The sequence below is a fragment of the Geotrypetes seraphini genome, chromosome 1, assembly GCF_902459505.1.
Source record: "Geotrypetes seraphini chromosome 1, aGeoSer1.1, whole genome shotgun sequence".
Classification (NCBI taxonomy): Eukaryota; Metazoa; Chordata; class Amphibia; order Gymnophiona; family Dermophiidae; genus Geotrypetes; species Geotrypetes seraphini.
In genome coordinates, this window is record NC_047084.1 from 389,130,391 (window position 1) to 389,145,949 (window position 15,559).

General features: G+C 39.7%; 2 protein-coding genes across 3 annotated transcripts in view; one reads left to right on the forward strand and one right to left on the reverse strand.

Annotated features, from left to right (window-relative positions):
• TSTD2 (thiosulfate sulfurtransferase like domain containing 2) overlaps window positions 1–14,787 on the forward strand; it is a 99,777-nt gene extending 84,990 nt beyond the window's left edge. Inside the window, exons 11-12 of one of the 2 annotated variants that reach the window (XR_004536673.1) lie at window positions 12,519–12,612; window positions 13,657–14,787. Coding sequence is in view for 1 of the 2 variants with exons in the window: in XM_033917069.1 (XP_033772960.1) it covers window positions 12,519–12,532 (14 nt within the window). In the remaining variant the exon portion in view is untranslated. Of the gene's footprint in view, window positions 1–12,518 lie in introns of both variants that reach the window. The other variant, XM_033917069.1, reaches the window with a different exon arrangement.
• Window positions 10,581–15,559, reverse strand: part of LOC117346889 (glyoxylate reductase/hydroxypyruvate reductase-like) — a 74,229-nt gene continuing 69,250 nt past the window's right edge. Inside the window, exon 10 of the mRNA XM_033917110.1 lies at window positions 10,581–12,278. Coding sequence (XP_033773001.1) covers window positions 12,157–12,278 — 122 coding nt within the window. The 3' untranslated portion in view covers window positions 10,581–12,156. The remainder of the gene's footprint in view (window positions 12,279–15,559) is intronic.

Sequence of the window (15,559 nt, forward strand, 5' to 3'; positions counted from 1 at the left end):
TTAACTTGCTCTTGAATCTATCTAGTTTAAGTTCTTCACGTACGTGAATTGGGAGTAAATTCCAAATTTGGGGGGGCTGTGACGGAGAGAATAAATTGCTGCCGTGTATTTATGGTTTTAAGTGAGGGAACTATTAATAGATGTTGGTCAGTAGACCTGAGTAATCTTGGAGAAGTATAGGGAATCAATAGTCTATGAATAAAGGTGGGAGTTTTATAGAGAAGAGATTTAAAAGTCAGTAGACTTAATTTATAAGTTATGGGGTGTGCAACTGGAAGCCAATGCGCTTCCTTAAGTAGTGGTGTCACATGGTCAAATTTTTTAGCTTTTCCTATGAGTTTAATTGAAGCATTTTGAACGATCTGTAAACGTTGGATTTCTTTTTGGGCAATTCCTTTAAATAGTGCGTTGCAATAGTCGATTTTTGAAATGTGATCTTTAACATTGAAATGAGCCCTCCGGTGGATTCTTAAAAGTTGCCGAGGCATTTTCAAAGAGCAGCGTCGGCTTTTGGTGACAAAAAACAGCAACTAGTCCAGGGTGCCGTTACAGTGCCAGCACTTGTGTTTTGACTGTAGCTAATGGAAAAAAAATGTGTATCTACATATTTGTAGTGGAGGGTAGTAAAATCATGCTTCTTTTGAGTTTTGGGGAGAGACAGGCATGTTTCATGTGCGCTTGTTAAAAGCCGACGTTCCTTCTTGAGCGCATGTATGATACCCTTTTCTTGTGTATTTCTGGCTGTGGGTCTTCATTAAATTTTACATTAAAAACAAATTACAAGATTTACCTGAATTATAGTAAGTTTTTTAAAAAGAAAGACATGTTTTATGCACGATTGAAAAAAGTCGATGTTGCTTCTCCCCTCCTCTCCCTTCCATTCATCCAATAGTGCAGTGGGGGGGGGGGGGTTACGCCATTTTTCTGTGCATGTGCCCATCAGTGATGAGCATTACATGCAAATGTAGGCAATTTTCGCTGCTGTCCGCCAATCTTATATGCATGCGTGATTTCTTAAGAAAGGCTTGGGTTTTTAGATTCGGTATCAAAACGGCTGCGATAGTAGACCATCTCTTTTTTAACGCAGGTTTTTCCACACAACAAAAATTTTGAGTTTGAGGTAAATTTTATCATATTGTCAGCCTTCTTGTAGCCTGTATATTGTTTGACTTGCTGTGCAGGCTTATACACAAGGCAGAACTCTACCGGTCAGGTCTGCTGGCGAGCAGACCAGTGCGCAGGCCCTTCAGAGCACTTCTTCACTGAAAGCGGAGCCTATTCTGGAGTCCGATGATCTATTGGATAGGGACTCAAGAGGACAAGGGGTTAAATTTAATCCCTTTACTGTCCCAAAGTGAGTCTTTCCTAATGGGAGAATCCAGGAGGCGGTATCGTCCATTGACCAGGGTGTGGATCCCTCCATTTGCCTACTTTTTAAGTCCTCTGCTTTGCTGGAGCTCAATACTGAGTCCCTTTGAGAACTGAAGATAAACCCTCTACAAACCTCACCCTCCCAGTGTTCTCTTCTAAGCAGGCTCCAGGCTCAACTCATGTCTTTCCGTGGCACCCAGACATTAGGATGCTAGTCACAGAGCCTAGGGAGACACCCAAAGGTTCCCTGAGAGTGGTTTAAACCATGGCTAAACTGTATGCCATGGATCAGGAATTTCAGCAAATGTTTGCTATGCCAAAGGTGGATTCCCTGGTAGCCCAGGTGACCAGACAAACTTTCCTACCAAGTGAGGGTGGTGTGGTTTTACATGATCCATGGATCGCAGAGTGGATATGGTCCTCAGGAGGCAGTTTGAGGCCCTGGCCTTAGGGATTAAGGCTGCAGCTGCGGCCTTCTTCATTGCATATGCCTGACATTCCAGGCTATGAAATTAGGACCTGGCAGAGGCTGAGCCTCTGCCACAGTTGGTATTAGCTGGAGTTGACTACATAGTGGATGCACTCTATGATATACAGTACTCCCCCTCAAATTTGCAGGGGTTCCGTTTCAGGAACCCCCGTGAATTTTAAAAAACGATGAATATGGTTAAAAGGCAGGAGAGGTGCCGGTGGGTGCAAAATCACTTGTGGTATGCTCCGACCGCCTCTTCCTGTTACTAAAGTCAGGCTACACCAATCATGAGCTGCTTTGACTCGCAGCTCCTGATTGGTGTAGCCTGAATTTAGTACAGGAAGAGGCGGTCAGAGAATACCTTGAATTAGTGAGTCTGCGATTCGCGAACCACTGTAATCAGAGTTATTTTGATTTCCGCCTATCTTATGCTTTGGATCAGGCAATGGACAGGTGATTCGACCTCTAAAGCGATGCTGAGCAGGCTCCCATTCAGGAGACAGATGCTGTTTGGCAAGGGCCTAGATGATCTTATGGCCAGTGTACAAGATCGCCGACCACAATCTTTACCTGACAGCGGACCCCGAGCAGCTAGAAGTCAGAGCCAGGGATCCTTTCAAGGGTCTCGGTGCTCTCATCAGGAGCCTCTACCCAGAGAGCTTTTCAATGTTTCAGACAGAAATTTTCCAGGAACCAGAGAAACCAAGGTTCAGGTTCCTGCTCCACAGTGCCAGCCAACCTTCATGCCATCCCTCTGAAGACCTGATATCAGCTCTTGGACTATTTGGAGGCCTGGGAACAGACAATGATCAGCTAGGTCCTGGAGATTATCAGAGAGGGTTACAAGATAGAATGCCCTCTCTTTGACTGGTTCGTAGATTTGCCAGCAGGCCAGCCAGAGAAGACAAAAAGTGAAAATCTGATTGGGTAGTTGTGTTCTACGGATTGAGTTGAATGAAGTTATGCAAAACATGTTAAACATTTGTGGTAATATCCCCTTTTCTGTACACTAACCATGTGGGTTTTTACAAAAAAAAATATTTATGGGAGGGATATGCCTTGGGTGGAGAATGGGTGTGGAAACATTAACCAGCTAATCTGTTCGCATTAGCATAGGTAAACTGGCTAATGCTGAGTTGACTCTGGGGCCTCCTAATTTTCATTGTCCAATGCCTCTGTGACTTTCTGAAAGCTTGTAGACTTCTTGTTGAACTCATCCATTGATTTAGGACGTTCAGTGTACACTGGGCTCTAGCCTTTATGCTCTTACCTTTTGTAGAACAATTGTAATTCAAAATAAACAAGGCTGATTAAAGAGGTACACATTTTATTTTTTGAAATCAGGTTCTTTTACAAATGCAAACTTGAGATGCTTGTGAAAAATTACATTTTATAATGCACAGTAAATTAAAAACAGTTACAATAAACTCATCCTTGAAAATGACAAAATAGCAAAAAGTCACATTCTAAAAAAGATAATATTGTGAGCCCACTATATAATGTGAACAATGTAGTATATGTCTAGTAGTGCTATATAAATGATTAGTAGTAGTACGGTAATAATAATAATAATACATTTTTATTTTTAAACCGCAGTACCTCTCGGTTCTATGCAGTTTACAATAAAGAGAAGCTGGACAGCACAGTGATGATACATCAATAGTAATATACTGACTGTGGCATTAATGTTTATACAGTACATAATCTTGCTGAGCAACAGCCACAGTAGCTAAGATACAATAAAACATTGGTCTGTAAGCGTTTTGCAAGACAAGGAAAACATTTTATTAAATTTTAACTTGATATACAAGCAATGTCTTGCAATACAAGTACACACAGTATGCACACATCACAACTGAGCCGATGGTTCTCTCTTTGACGCTGCAGGAGTGTAGTGACTGTTCTAAACGAGCGAGGTCTTGCAATACGAGTACGTATAGTATTTTGTATTAAAGTTTTTGGGTTGTGGAATGAATCATCTGAGTTTCCATTATTTCCTATGGGGAAATTTGCTTTGATACGAGTACTTTGGATTCCATGCATGCTTCTGGAACGAATTATGCTCGCAAACCAAGGTTTTACTGTATTTTTTTTAAAAAAGCACTCCAAAAATGCTGAACTGTCTTAGCTGGTAAAATGCAGCGACACAAAGAAACAAAATTCCATCCATGAAAATAAGTGATTGCAAGAGCAACATATTCAAAAGGTTTCCCCAGCTAACATTCAAATTCCTATACCCCCACTTACCACTCTTGCTCACTGGCCACATTTTCTCCAGGCAAATTGTTGCCTGCACAGATTTTACCTGGGAGAATTCCTATGTGCAGTTTCACATTGGCTGATTAGAACTAATATTTAGTAGCAATCAACCAAAGGTACCCGGGTAATTCAGGCTAGCCAAATCATAGCCCTAAAGTTTTAACAGATAACTTTGTGATAGCTTTACAACTTTTCCCATTTAACTTCAGACTGGACATTTAGCTCATGTAAATTGGGATTGAATATTCTATCTCGAGAAGACTGGCTGAACATTAGCCTCATAGGGCCCAATATTCAGGCCACAGGAGGTAGCCCTTCTATCTCCCGCAGTCAACAGTGAACCTGGAAATTCAATGTTGGTGGGGGTTTGCCACTAGAAACAGTCAGTTAAACTGATATTCAATGGCTGACCGGCTAACTTATAATAGCCAAAGTTTGACCTACTACTTATGTGGGTCTGTCTGGCCACTAAACTTAGCCAGTCAGTTAATGGAGATTGGTGTGACATAGTCAATAACTGCTAGCTGCTAATGCAAATATTCAATGGAATTAACTGGCTATGTTCTACTGAATATTCGTGGATAGCTGTTCCTGGCCAGTTAAATAGTGCTGAAAATCAGGCAGATTGTGTGCAATGTACTCGTAAAAAAAAATTTTTTTTAACTAAAAAGTGTAATTGAATCCCACACAATTCAGGGGGAAGCATGTTTTCCAGAACTATCTAATTCACTTTTAGATGTGTCATTTGGGCCCTTTGGCTACTTCCCAATCCACCAGTCTTGCATCTCTTTCTGTCTTCCTTTCCTTTTCCCCTTCCCATAGCCTGGCATCTCTCACTTTCGCCTCCTCCAGCAGCCTACTAATCTTGCCTCTATGGTCAGCAGTGTTGAAGACACACTGCCTCTGGCTAGAGCAGGCACCTTCCCTCTATATATATCCCATTTCCTTTGGTGCAATGTTTTGTTTCCAGCAGATGGGATACAGTAAAGGGGCCTGCATTGACTGGGAGCAGTGCTGCCAGCCATAGAGGCAAGGTTGGTGGACCATCTGGGGCAGAAGAAGTGATGTTGGACCATGAGGGAGATGAGAAAGAGATGCTGGGACAGATGGGAAGATGTCAGGACTTGTGGGGAAAGGAGAGAGAGAGAGAGAGACCTGATGGAATGGAGAGGAAGAGTTGCCAGGATTTACTGGAGAAAGAGGAAGAGAGATGCTGGATCCATGGGGTTGTGGGATAGGAAGATGAGAAGAGAAAGTAAAAGAAATGTCAGGTCTTGGGGGAGAAAGGAAGAAGGAAAGATACTGAACTCCTAAGGGTGGATGGATGGGGGAACAGAATAGGAGGAAGGGAGAAAAGAGGGAGCTAGCTGGATCTTTTGGGAGGGGGCAGAAAGGAGGGGATAAGAGAGAGATACTAACCTTTGGGGAGGGACAGAATGGATGCATGAGAGATGCTGGTCCTTAGGAATGGGTGGAGGAAGAGGGAAAGAAGAGATATGCTAACTTATATGGATGGGGAGGGGATAGGTTGTTTTTATTGCAACCCACTTATACCTTTTTAAGCATATGTGGGATATCAAATATTTTAATAAACATAGGAAGGAAGGAAGAATGTTTGAGCCACATTGGCCCCAATAGGAGTGGGCAATTGGGGAAAAGCTGGACATGGGGGAAGGGTAGAGAAACAAGGGTGATGCTGGACATGGGGAAGGGGAATAGATAAGCAATTGGGTATAGTTGGACATATAGGAGTGTTAGAGACATAAAGGAGTGATGCTGGACAGAGGGGGAAGGATATGCACAGAGGGGAGATGCTGAACAGGTCAAGAATAAGGATAGAGAGGGAAGATGAATGATGGACATGGAGAGAGAGGAAATGGCAAATGGACAAGGAGACACTGGAAAGACAATTAAGGGAAAACAGAGGAAAGCAGAAATCACACACTGGGATCAACATGTTTAAAAAATAAAAATTACCAGATGACAAAGGTAGAAAAAGGAGAAACATAAGAAATGCCTCCACCAAATCAGACCATTGGTCCATCCAGTTCGGTGGCCCGCACACGTGGAGGCCAATCCAGGTGTTCCCTGTTTACGTCCTAGGTGTTCCCTGATGAAGTTGTATTTTCTATTTGTATAAGCTGTTTACAAAAGACTCTCCGCAAATTAAATCAAAACTCCAGGCTTATAGCAATATAATATATCTTATGCAAGAAAACAAAAGAAAAAGCCTCAGTTTACATAGCTGAGGGAAATACCTCACCATCTTCCATACATCAGAGGCATAAAAAACTTTAATTGCAACTATCGTATCAAATATATTGCTAAGAAAAAACGTGAGGGAAAAATAGCAGTCCAATTGTGCAAGTTTCCAAGTTTAATTAGGTTTTGATTAATCGCTTTTTCTTAATTCAAAGCGATGTACATTAAAAATTACAGTATAAACATATTAAAACATTGAAGATAATTGACTGAACTTAAGACAAAAAAAGACAATACTAGAAACATATGGGAAAGAGAAGGTAAGAAGTTACAATATAAAATAAAGATGGGGGTCACATTTAGGGAAAGAACATGAGGAAGGGGTGAGGCTTGGTCCTGAAGTTGATATGATGAAATTATTATTAATTTGCAAACAAATACTATTTATTTAGAAAACAACTATGGGCTCCTTTTACTAAGGTATGCTAGTGTTTTTAGCTCGCGCTAACCACATGCTAAATGAAAAATACTAACGCAAGCTCTATGAAGGCGTTAGCGTTTAGCGCATGCTAAAATCGCTAGCGCATCTTAGTAAAAGGAGCCCTATGTGTAGCCAGCCTACGATCGTTTCGTAGCTGCAATGCTACTTCTTCTGTTTAATTGTATCTTTACTGTGAAATGTTCATGCAAGGTTAGTATGAGATAAGATTTTTTTCATAATGAGAAGAGTATGAATGTGGAGGTCATCATCATTTTCTGTATGAGAGATTATTTAAAGGATTGAATGAATATGTGGGGGTTTAGATGTCACAATTGCGAATTGAGTAATTATAATAGCCCAATTCTGAGGATAGGAGTTTATTACATAGTGATGGAGTGTTAATTATGTTGAATTTAGTTATAGAGAGGCAGCTTATATTCATTATTCCCTGAAGAAGACCTGTTTGGGGTTGAAACGCCCACAAAAAGGAAGGGCGTCGGGAGTTGTTAAACATCAACGTTGATGGTGGCAGGATCCACCAAATTTCAAGATAAGTGTTGCTTTTCAATTAGAATTAAAAGTTTTTGTTCACACGATTTATAATGTTTTTAAAGAAAATATATTTATGAGTGTTATTAATTTAAAAACCAAATTGAAAGATTAAAAATAAAGATTTAGTAGGGATTGGTAGGAGGTGGAGGATATAAATGATTAAAAAAATATACAAGACAGGAACTTGAAATGATATATACATCATAAGAGGTTCTAAAGACTAATGTCAGTATAGTTATGATATGCCCACCACAAATTTAATTGTCCAGAGAGGGAACAAGAAGAATATTAATAGAGACGCATATAAAAAAAGTGAATGTTAGGAATTGATGACAAAAGTTTATCTATTATCATAACGTTTAAAATCTGTTTGTTCAGAATCGGGGATAGACTCTTTTCTTGCTTCTTTGATTCATCCGACCTTATCGTACTCTGTGAAATTAAAACTGGACTCTCCCATTACTGTATCTGAGATAGAAGCCGCAATATCATCTATACCTACCGGCAAAGCCCCAGGTCCTGACGGGTTTACCAATGAATTTTTTAAGCAGTTTCGTAATCTCCTGGCTCCTCATCTTCTTTCTTACTATGAATTCCTCCACTCTGATCCAGACAAACAATTCAACTTCACTGAGGCCACTATAGTAGTTATTCCCAAACCTGACAGAGACCCTACCTTGGTTAAAAACTTTCGCCCCATTTCTCTTCTTAATTTAGATTACAAGATCATGGCAAAACTTCTTGCACTGAGACTCAACAAAGTGATCCCCTCTCTTATTCACAAAGATCAAACGGGGTTTATTAAACAAAGGTTTATAGGAGACAATATACGCCTTTTTCATCATATTAATGCCCATGCTAAAACACTCTCAGATCCCGTAATCGGTTTGGCCATAGATGCCGAAAAGGCCTTTGACCGAGTTGAATGGCCTTTTCTATTCCAAATTTTAAAGTGGTACAACTTTGGCCCCTTCTATACAAACTGGATTAAAACTTTATATCATCAACCCACAGCTCGCATTTTAATTAATAACTCTCTCTCCAATAAATTCTCCCTACATAGAGGTACTCGCCAGGGCTGCCCTCTGTCGCCGCTGCTATTTAACTTAGCGTTGGAACCTCTACTCTCTGCTATCCGACAATGCCCAACAATAACAGGAATTGAAACCACTTATTGTCATATCAAATTAGCAGCATACGCTGATGATGTCCTTCTCTTTATCCGAGATCCTGTTGCTTCCCTTCCCTCACTCGTTAATATTGTCTCTCATTACTCCAAGCTTTCTGGATACTTAGTTAACTGGGAAAAATCAGAAATTTTCCCTCTTAATGATCTCATTTACCCCTCAGACCTCGCCCAATTTCCCTTCACGTGGTCACACGGTGCTGTAAAATACTTGGGAGTGTTAATACATAAAGATCCGACTCAAACTCAAGATCTAAACATATCTAAAATTAAAAGCTTAGTTCTGAACACCCTGTCTCGTTGGTCTCCACTCTTTCTTTCATGGTGGGGCAGAATAGCTTCCATCAAAATGACCCTTACTCCTCAGATAAACTATACCCTCTCAATGCTTCCCTCCTTATGCAAGAAGAAATATTTTCACTGGTTGAATAAGAAAATATCTGACTTTGTGTGGAATAACAAAAAACCTCGTATTGCTCTCGACAAGCTGAAAGCCTCTAAAATTAATGGGGGTCTGAATGTACCTGATTTTCATTTTTATTATATCGCATCATTGGCCAAACATGGAGCCTACTGGATTACTAACCCTAGTACCCAAGACTCACCAACCTGGTTTGACCTGGAACGATTTTTATGTGCACCATTACATGTTTCATGTTTGTTGACGGTGCCAGTACCCAAACTCTTGAGAAAATACTCCTTATTGAGTGCAACGCAGCATGCCCTTCATATACTAGACACAATCGCAGAGATTTCAATTAAAGACAGTCCACTCTTGTCCATTTGGAATAACCCCAAAATCCAAATCAATAGTAAATCTCTTTCATGGAAGAGGTGGCAGCGGGCTGGTTTGTGGTCTCTCCATCAGATAACCACTCTCACTTCGTTTGTCCCCTTTGTCACAATTTGCTCTACTTACTCGTTGTCTCCTTCTGCTTACTCACAGTGGCTTTCTCTTACTGAGATATTATCTTCTATGTCTATACGCTTTGATTATATGACATCCACTCACACTTTGTATCACTGGTCCACATTGGCTATATCAAAAGGTAAAGCGATATCTCTCTTTTATAGTATTCTAAGAGATCACTCTTTTACATTTTCCTCTCATTCCATGAAACATTGGGAATCTATGCTGACAACCTCACTTTCTGATGTTGACTGGGAACTCTTTTGGTCCTCGACAAACCGACCTCTTTTATCATCCAGAGTCTCACAATCAATGTTCTTCATTATGTGGAATGCGGTATGGACACCTTTTCGGATGTGGAAAGCTAACCTAAAACAAGACTCTATATGTTGGAATTGTATGAAAGAAGCTGGGACTCTTGATCACATGCTTTTCCATTGTGCTCAAGTTCGTTCCTTTTGGACGTGCATTTGGGACACCATAAAGTCTATTACCAATTGTTCAGAAGAAATTTCCTTTGACATTACAATTCTCCGATCTCAACACCCTTGTTTTACACAGTCTAACTGTCCTCCTAAACTCATTGATGCAATGTTTGTGACTGCCCTTATGCACATCTTGAAAAATTGGAAGTCCTCTTCATTACTAAACTATACCTTCTGGTGGAATTCTTTGAGCATGTATCATAAATTTGAATCATATGCTTATGAAAAGAAAAATATAATTCAACTTTCCAAAAATTTGATACAATGTAAATCACCCTGGAAATTCCTGGACTCATATGTTCAATCTATTTCATAGACACTCCTCTCTTCTTCTTCTTCCTCTTCCTCTTCTTTTTCTTTACCCCCATGTTTTGACTTTTTTTTTTTTCTTTTCTTCCTTCAATTTCTCTTTCCTCTTATCTTTTCTTTTACTATTTTTTCATGAACAGTCCTAGTACTTTAGATCTTTTAAAACGATTCAATTCTACATTGCATAATGTAACTGAATATTTGTTATACTAAATGTTTTGTTTTATATTTTGATACCATGTACTTGAACTGTTTCTTATATTTTTTCAAAAAATCAATAAAAAATATTGAACTAAAAAAAAAAAAAATCTGTTTGATAAATTCATCACTAAAATTGTTCATTTTTGATCATCTGGATAACCCCCTTTTTTTTTTTTTTTTTGCTATAAATAATTTGACACGTGGGGTTGATGTTTTAAGGCTTTATTCTGTAACTTCTTCAGGGCGACATAGGCTTACATAGCATTAAACTGTTTGACACGCTGATCGTCTGCATTCTTTCATGAACGCAGAGGATCAACTCATTAAACAGTTTAACTGCTCTATGAGCCTATGTGGCCCTGAAGAAGTAGTATGGCAGTATGAAATGATCATAGGCTGGCTACACTTAGGGCTCCTTTTACAAAGGTGCGCTAGCATTTTTAGCGCACGCTAGCCGAAAAACTACTGCCTGCTCAAGAGGAGGTGGTAGCGGCTAGCGCGTTAAGACCCTAACACACCTTTGTAAAAGGAGCCCATAGTTTTGTTTTTTTCTAAATAAATAGTATTTGTTTGCACAATTGGACTGCTATTTTTCCCTCACGCTTTTTCTTAGCAATATATTTGATACGATAGTTGCAATTATAGTTTTTTATGCCTCTGATGTATGGAAGATGGTGAGGTTTTTCCCTCACCTATGTGAACTGAGGCTTTTTCTTTCATTTCCTTGCATAAGGTATCATATTATATTGCTATATGTCTGGAGTTTTATTTTCTATTTGTATGTCAGTTTTTAGAATGTACATCTACCAGTTGGTTTTAGACATAGCTGGGGCCTGCAAGAAAAATTTCACTCACTGGCCTTCAATCTACACTTTTGGAATGGGCCACCCTTGGAATATCTTCACTCTTCTGTCTTCCTAATACTCTCAGCCTGCACAGCATTTAGCTGTTTGCTAAAATAAGGAACCAGAAACATAACAGATACCTCCAGAGTATCCAAAGAGGGATGAAGAGCACAACTCTTAAGTAGCCAGATATAGGCCAGAATATTTATGAGTGACAGAAGGGGTAAGTAGTTAAAGAGAAACTCAGTGCCAGGAAGTGGGAGTAGAGAGCACCTAAATGTCAGTGATACATGCTTAATGTATAGTATTCTATATGTTTAATATATGCAATGCCAATGCTGTGCCCGGTGTATGTTGCAATGCTGTGCCAGGTGTATGTTTACTTGTACAATACATACTATATGCATACAAATATGCCTATAATTATGTAATTTATGCAGGTAATCAGTACATAAATGTTAGCACTTACCCCCATAAAGTAAACTGTATATCCCTGCAAGAGATAGCTTTGCTTTTTGACCTAAATTAACTTCTTATTTCCATACAGAACTTCTTGTCATGCACAGGCTGTTAACTTATTTATATTAAGATCCTAAGTACTAAAATTATGAACAGCTTTATGGTATGGATCTCATTTGTAAAAGCTATTAGATTTCCCCCGTGTCTTATTTCCTAAGCAAGCATCCCATATGTAGGCCTTAGAAGGATTCAACTAGGATTTACAATTTCTTTACTTAGATTAAAAAATTAATTCACAGCAGCTGGTCAAATGTTTTATAATGAAAGCAAATGATAAATTACTATAGTGCAGGAAGGCTGATAAGAAGCAGTTTGGTTTGAATGCAGACAGTGCAGGTACTATTGAAGATACAGTCATAGAGCTTCACAGAGGTACTTCCTTGGGTAATGCTTCCCCTTTCAAGCCTGCCAGTAAGTTCTTTGCAGCTAAGGCAGCCATTGCATTTCGAGTCTCCACAGTGGCACTGGCAATATGGGGAAGAATGACTGAAAGGAACATACACAAGAGCTTTCTCAGTTTACCTTCAAGAATCATTCTCAAAATACATAAAAAGTTCTCTCCCTCTCACATCTGTCAATGATAGTAAAGATCCCCTTTACTAAGGACTCTTTTATTTAGTAAGACCTGATTATAACCATTTTAATTCACTTTTAGCATCATGGAGAAATACAATAGCATTTTTAAACATAGATTTATTTTTTCATAATCTGGTTTTCTTTATTTAGTTACATTTATTTGACATGGTACCAAGCAGAAGTATATCATATCTACTAAAAGCTTTGGAAACTGCATAGTTGGACTGGAAGATGAGAACAATAGGTGAGTAATGCAGGAGGTCCTTGCTGGTTTGTCCTGCGCTCAGAGCCATAGCAAGGGAGGCGGGGGTTCCAAATTGTGTCTTATCCATTGCCATCCCTGCTTGGCTGTGATGCAATGGGCAGGATAGGAGCTCTAAGGGGTGTGTTGCACAGGGTGTGTTTCCAGCTCGGGACAGTCTTGCCTAGAGTACAGATTTTTTTTCCAAAATGCTTTAGAGATTTCATGATAACTGTGACAAACATGCAACCCTAACAGTTATCCTCACAATGTAACAACACTTAACAGGTTCTAATGGGATCCTGATGGCAAGTCAGTTTTGTATTACCACACTGATCCTTACAAGCTCACATATAATAATATTATGATAATGTTGTTCCCAGGAATCTTTCCACAACCAAACAGTGGTTCAGTGGATTCATTACGGATTGTGGCAGTCCTTGTTATTACAGTTCTTTGATAATACATTGCCCACCTAATTAATAATAATAATTTTATTTCTTATATACCGCCAAAGCCATAGTACTAAGTCTTGTGTTCACAGTAAATGAAAAGGGAATAGAATTTGATATATTGTCTTTCTGTGGTTACAATCAAAGTGGTTTACATATTATATACAGGTACTTTATTTTGTACCTGGAAGAATGGATGGTTAAATGACTTGCCCAGAGTCACAAGGAGCCAGATAGAAAACTTTTTTTACAACTATGAGATAAGTGCAGAGCTCTGTGCAACTAGTATGTACCAGGCACAGACTTAGGCCCTTCACACAAGGATAGGCAGGTACAATAGTGGTAGGGTTGCTAACTTTATAGAAAAGAAAATCCCCAACACACTCTTTTCTCACTCATCTTTTCCATTCTAGCCAGTCTTAAGCCCCACCTGCCTCTTCTACCAGCCAGTTCCACCATTCTACCCCCCCCCCAATCCTCTGAAGTTTGTTAATACCTTCTCATTTTCTCTAGAGGCTAATTAAACATAGAAACATAGAACATGATGGCAGAAATTGCCGGTACAGCCTCTGCAACAGCTATTCTTTTTTCCCAGCACTGCAGAGAATAGCACAGGAGTTTGGACACCATGCAGCTCAGACTCACGGATAGCTGCATAATGCCAAAAGATAACAGCGGTTTTTCTGGAGATGTAGTGGCAGAAGTGAAGGGAAGAGAGACAGGGAGCTGTACTTAGAACTGATGGGAGCCAAATACTGGATCCAGGTGATACAATGAAGAACAGATTTTTAGGTTATCATGTATGAGGACAGTCAGCACATGCTCCTCTCAGAGGCCCACTTTGCCTCTGGTAGTCATAAAATAAATTATATGGAGCCACTGCACTGAAGAAGCACTTTCTGGTTCTGTCTTCAACTTTAAGCCTTTGATAACTACAATTTGTTGCAGTTGCTACTGCTTCAGGTCTTGGACCGGTTCCTAATTCAAAAATAAAGTTCCTGGAGGTCATCTGATTCTTTGAAGAAGCAAGACACATGTTCCAACAGCTCCCACTTAATTTACTAACTGAGATGTCTAAAGATTCAGAGAAAAAAACCTGTGGGAATATTGCCAACAACTGTTTGCTCTTCTCCTTGTGTCCACACACATAACAGGAAAACCCCAAACCTTCCCTCCCAAATACAGCTGTTCATGATTCCTAAAATAAAGCCTAATCACCCAGAAGGGAGAAATGGGGGCATATACTTAGGACAAAGGCTGGAAGGAAGGAGGGGGAAAGAGATTCTGAGGTGGGGGAGGGAATACAAATAGAGAATTGTTGAGCATGGGTATGAGGGAAAGGAAGAAAGAAGAATTGTTAAGCATAGTGAGGGAGAGAATTGTTGGACATGGTGAGGAGTGATGTAGAGAGAGAAGAGAGGAAGAAATGTTGGATGTAGTGCTGGAGAGGGAACAGTGTAACAGATAAAGGGATGCAAGAGTGAGGAATGTTGACATATTGGTGAAGGGAATGGAGGAAGATATGTGGCATGGATCTGGAGAGGGGTGATAGGAGGAATGTTGAGCATGGGGCTGGTGGGTAGGGATGATAGATGCTGCACACTGGTGGATAAGAGAGGGAGAAATGTTGGATGTGGCAATAGAGGCGGTGGGAGAGATGCACCCTGGATCCCTCTCTTTCTTTTTTCCCACTCCCTTTGCAGCAAGGGAGGGAATAAGAGAGAGAGATGGTGGACAGTGAGAGAGAGGGAGACGTTGCACATAGGGGTGGAGGAGAGAGGAAGAAATGCAGTGCAGTGGTGGGGAGGGGAAAATAATGTGCTTTGTGTAGTTTAATTTTGTAGTTACCAGTGTGTATTAATAAGATTATATTGTGTGTATATGAAATATGAATGGAAGAAATGGCATTTACAATTAGTACTATTATTATGGAGGTGGGGCTTAGACAGGTCTGGGGTAGAGTTTTTAGGCCCCCCCTAAACAAAAAAGCGTTCTGCTGCCTATGTGTCCTCAGCATTTGATACAGTAGATATTGATATTTTATTGCAAATACTGATTGGGATGGGAATAGGAGGAGAAGTGTATAAGTGGTTTGTTTCATATTTTCAGGATTGTTCAATCAGAGAACAGAGTAATGGACACATATTTACTACTATGTCTGTGTTTAAGGGTGTTCCACAGGGATCAGCACTCTCAGCTTTGCTTTTTAATCTCTATATGGCTTCTTTGGGAACTATGTTTCAGCAATTGAGTGTCAGTTATCGATTTTGTGCTGATGACATTCAAATTTTTCCCTATGATTGACTGGAGAATTGAGATGCAGATGAAATTATTGGTATGTTTGAAAGTTGTGAATGATTGGATGGTAAATCACAAACTGGTATTAAATCTTGCTAAAACAGATGTGATGTTGATTGGAAGGAGATCTGATGTGGCCCCAAAATATTGTAGTAAATGATATGAATCTTGTGATACATAAAAAATTGAAAATTGTAGGG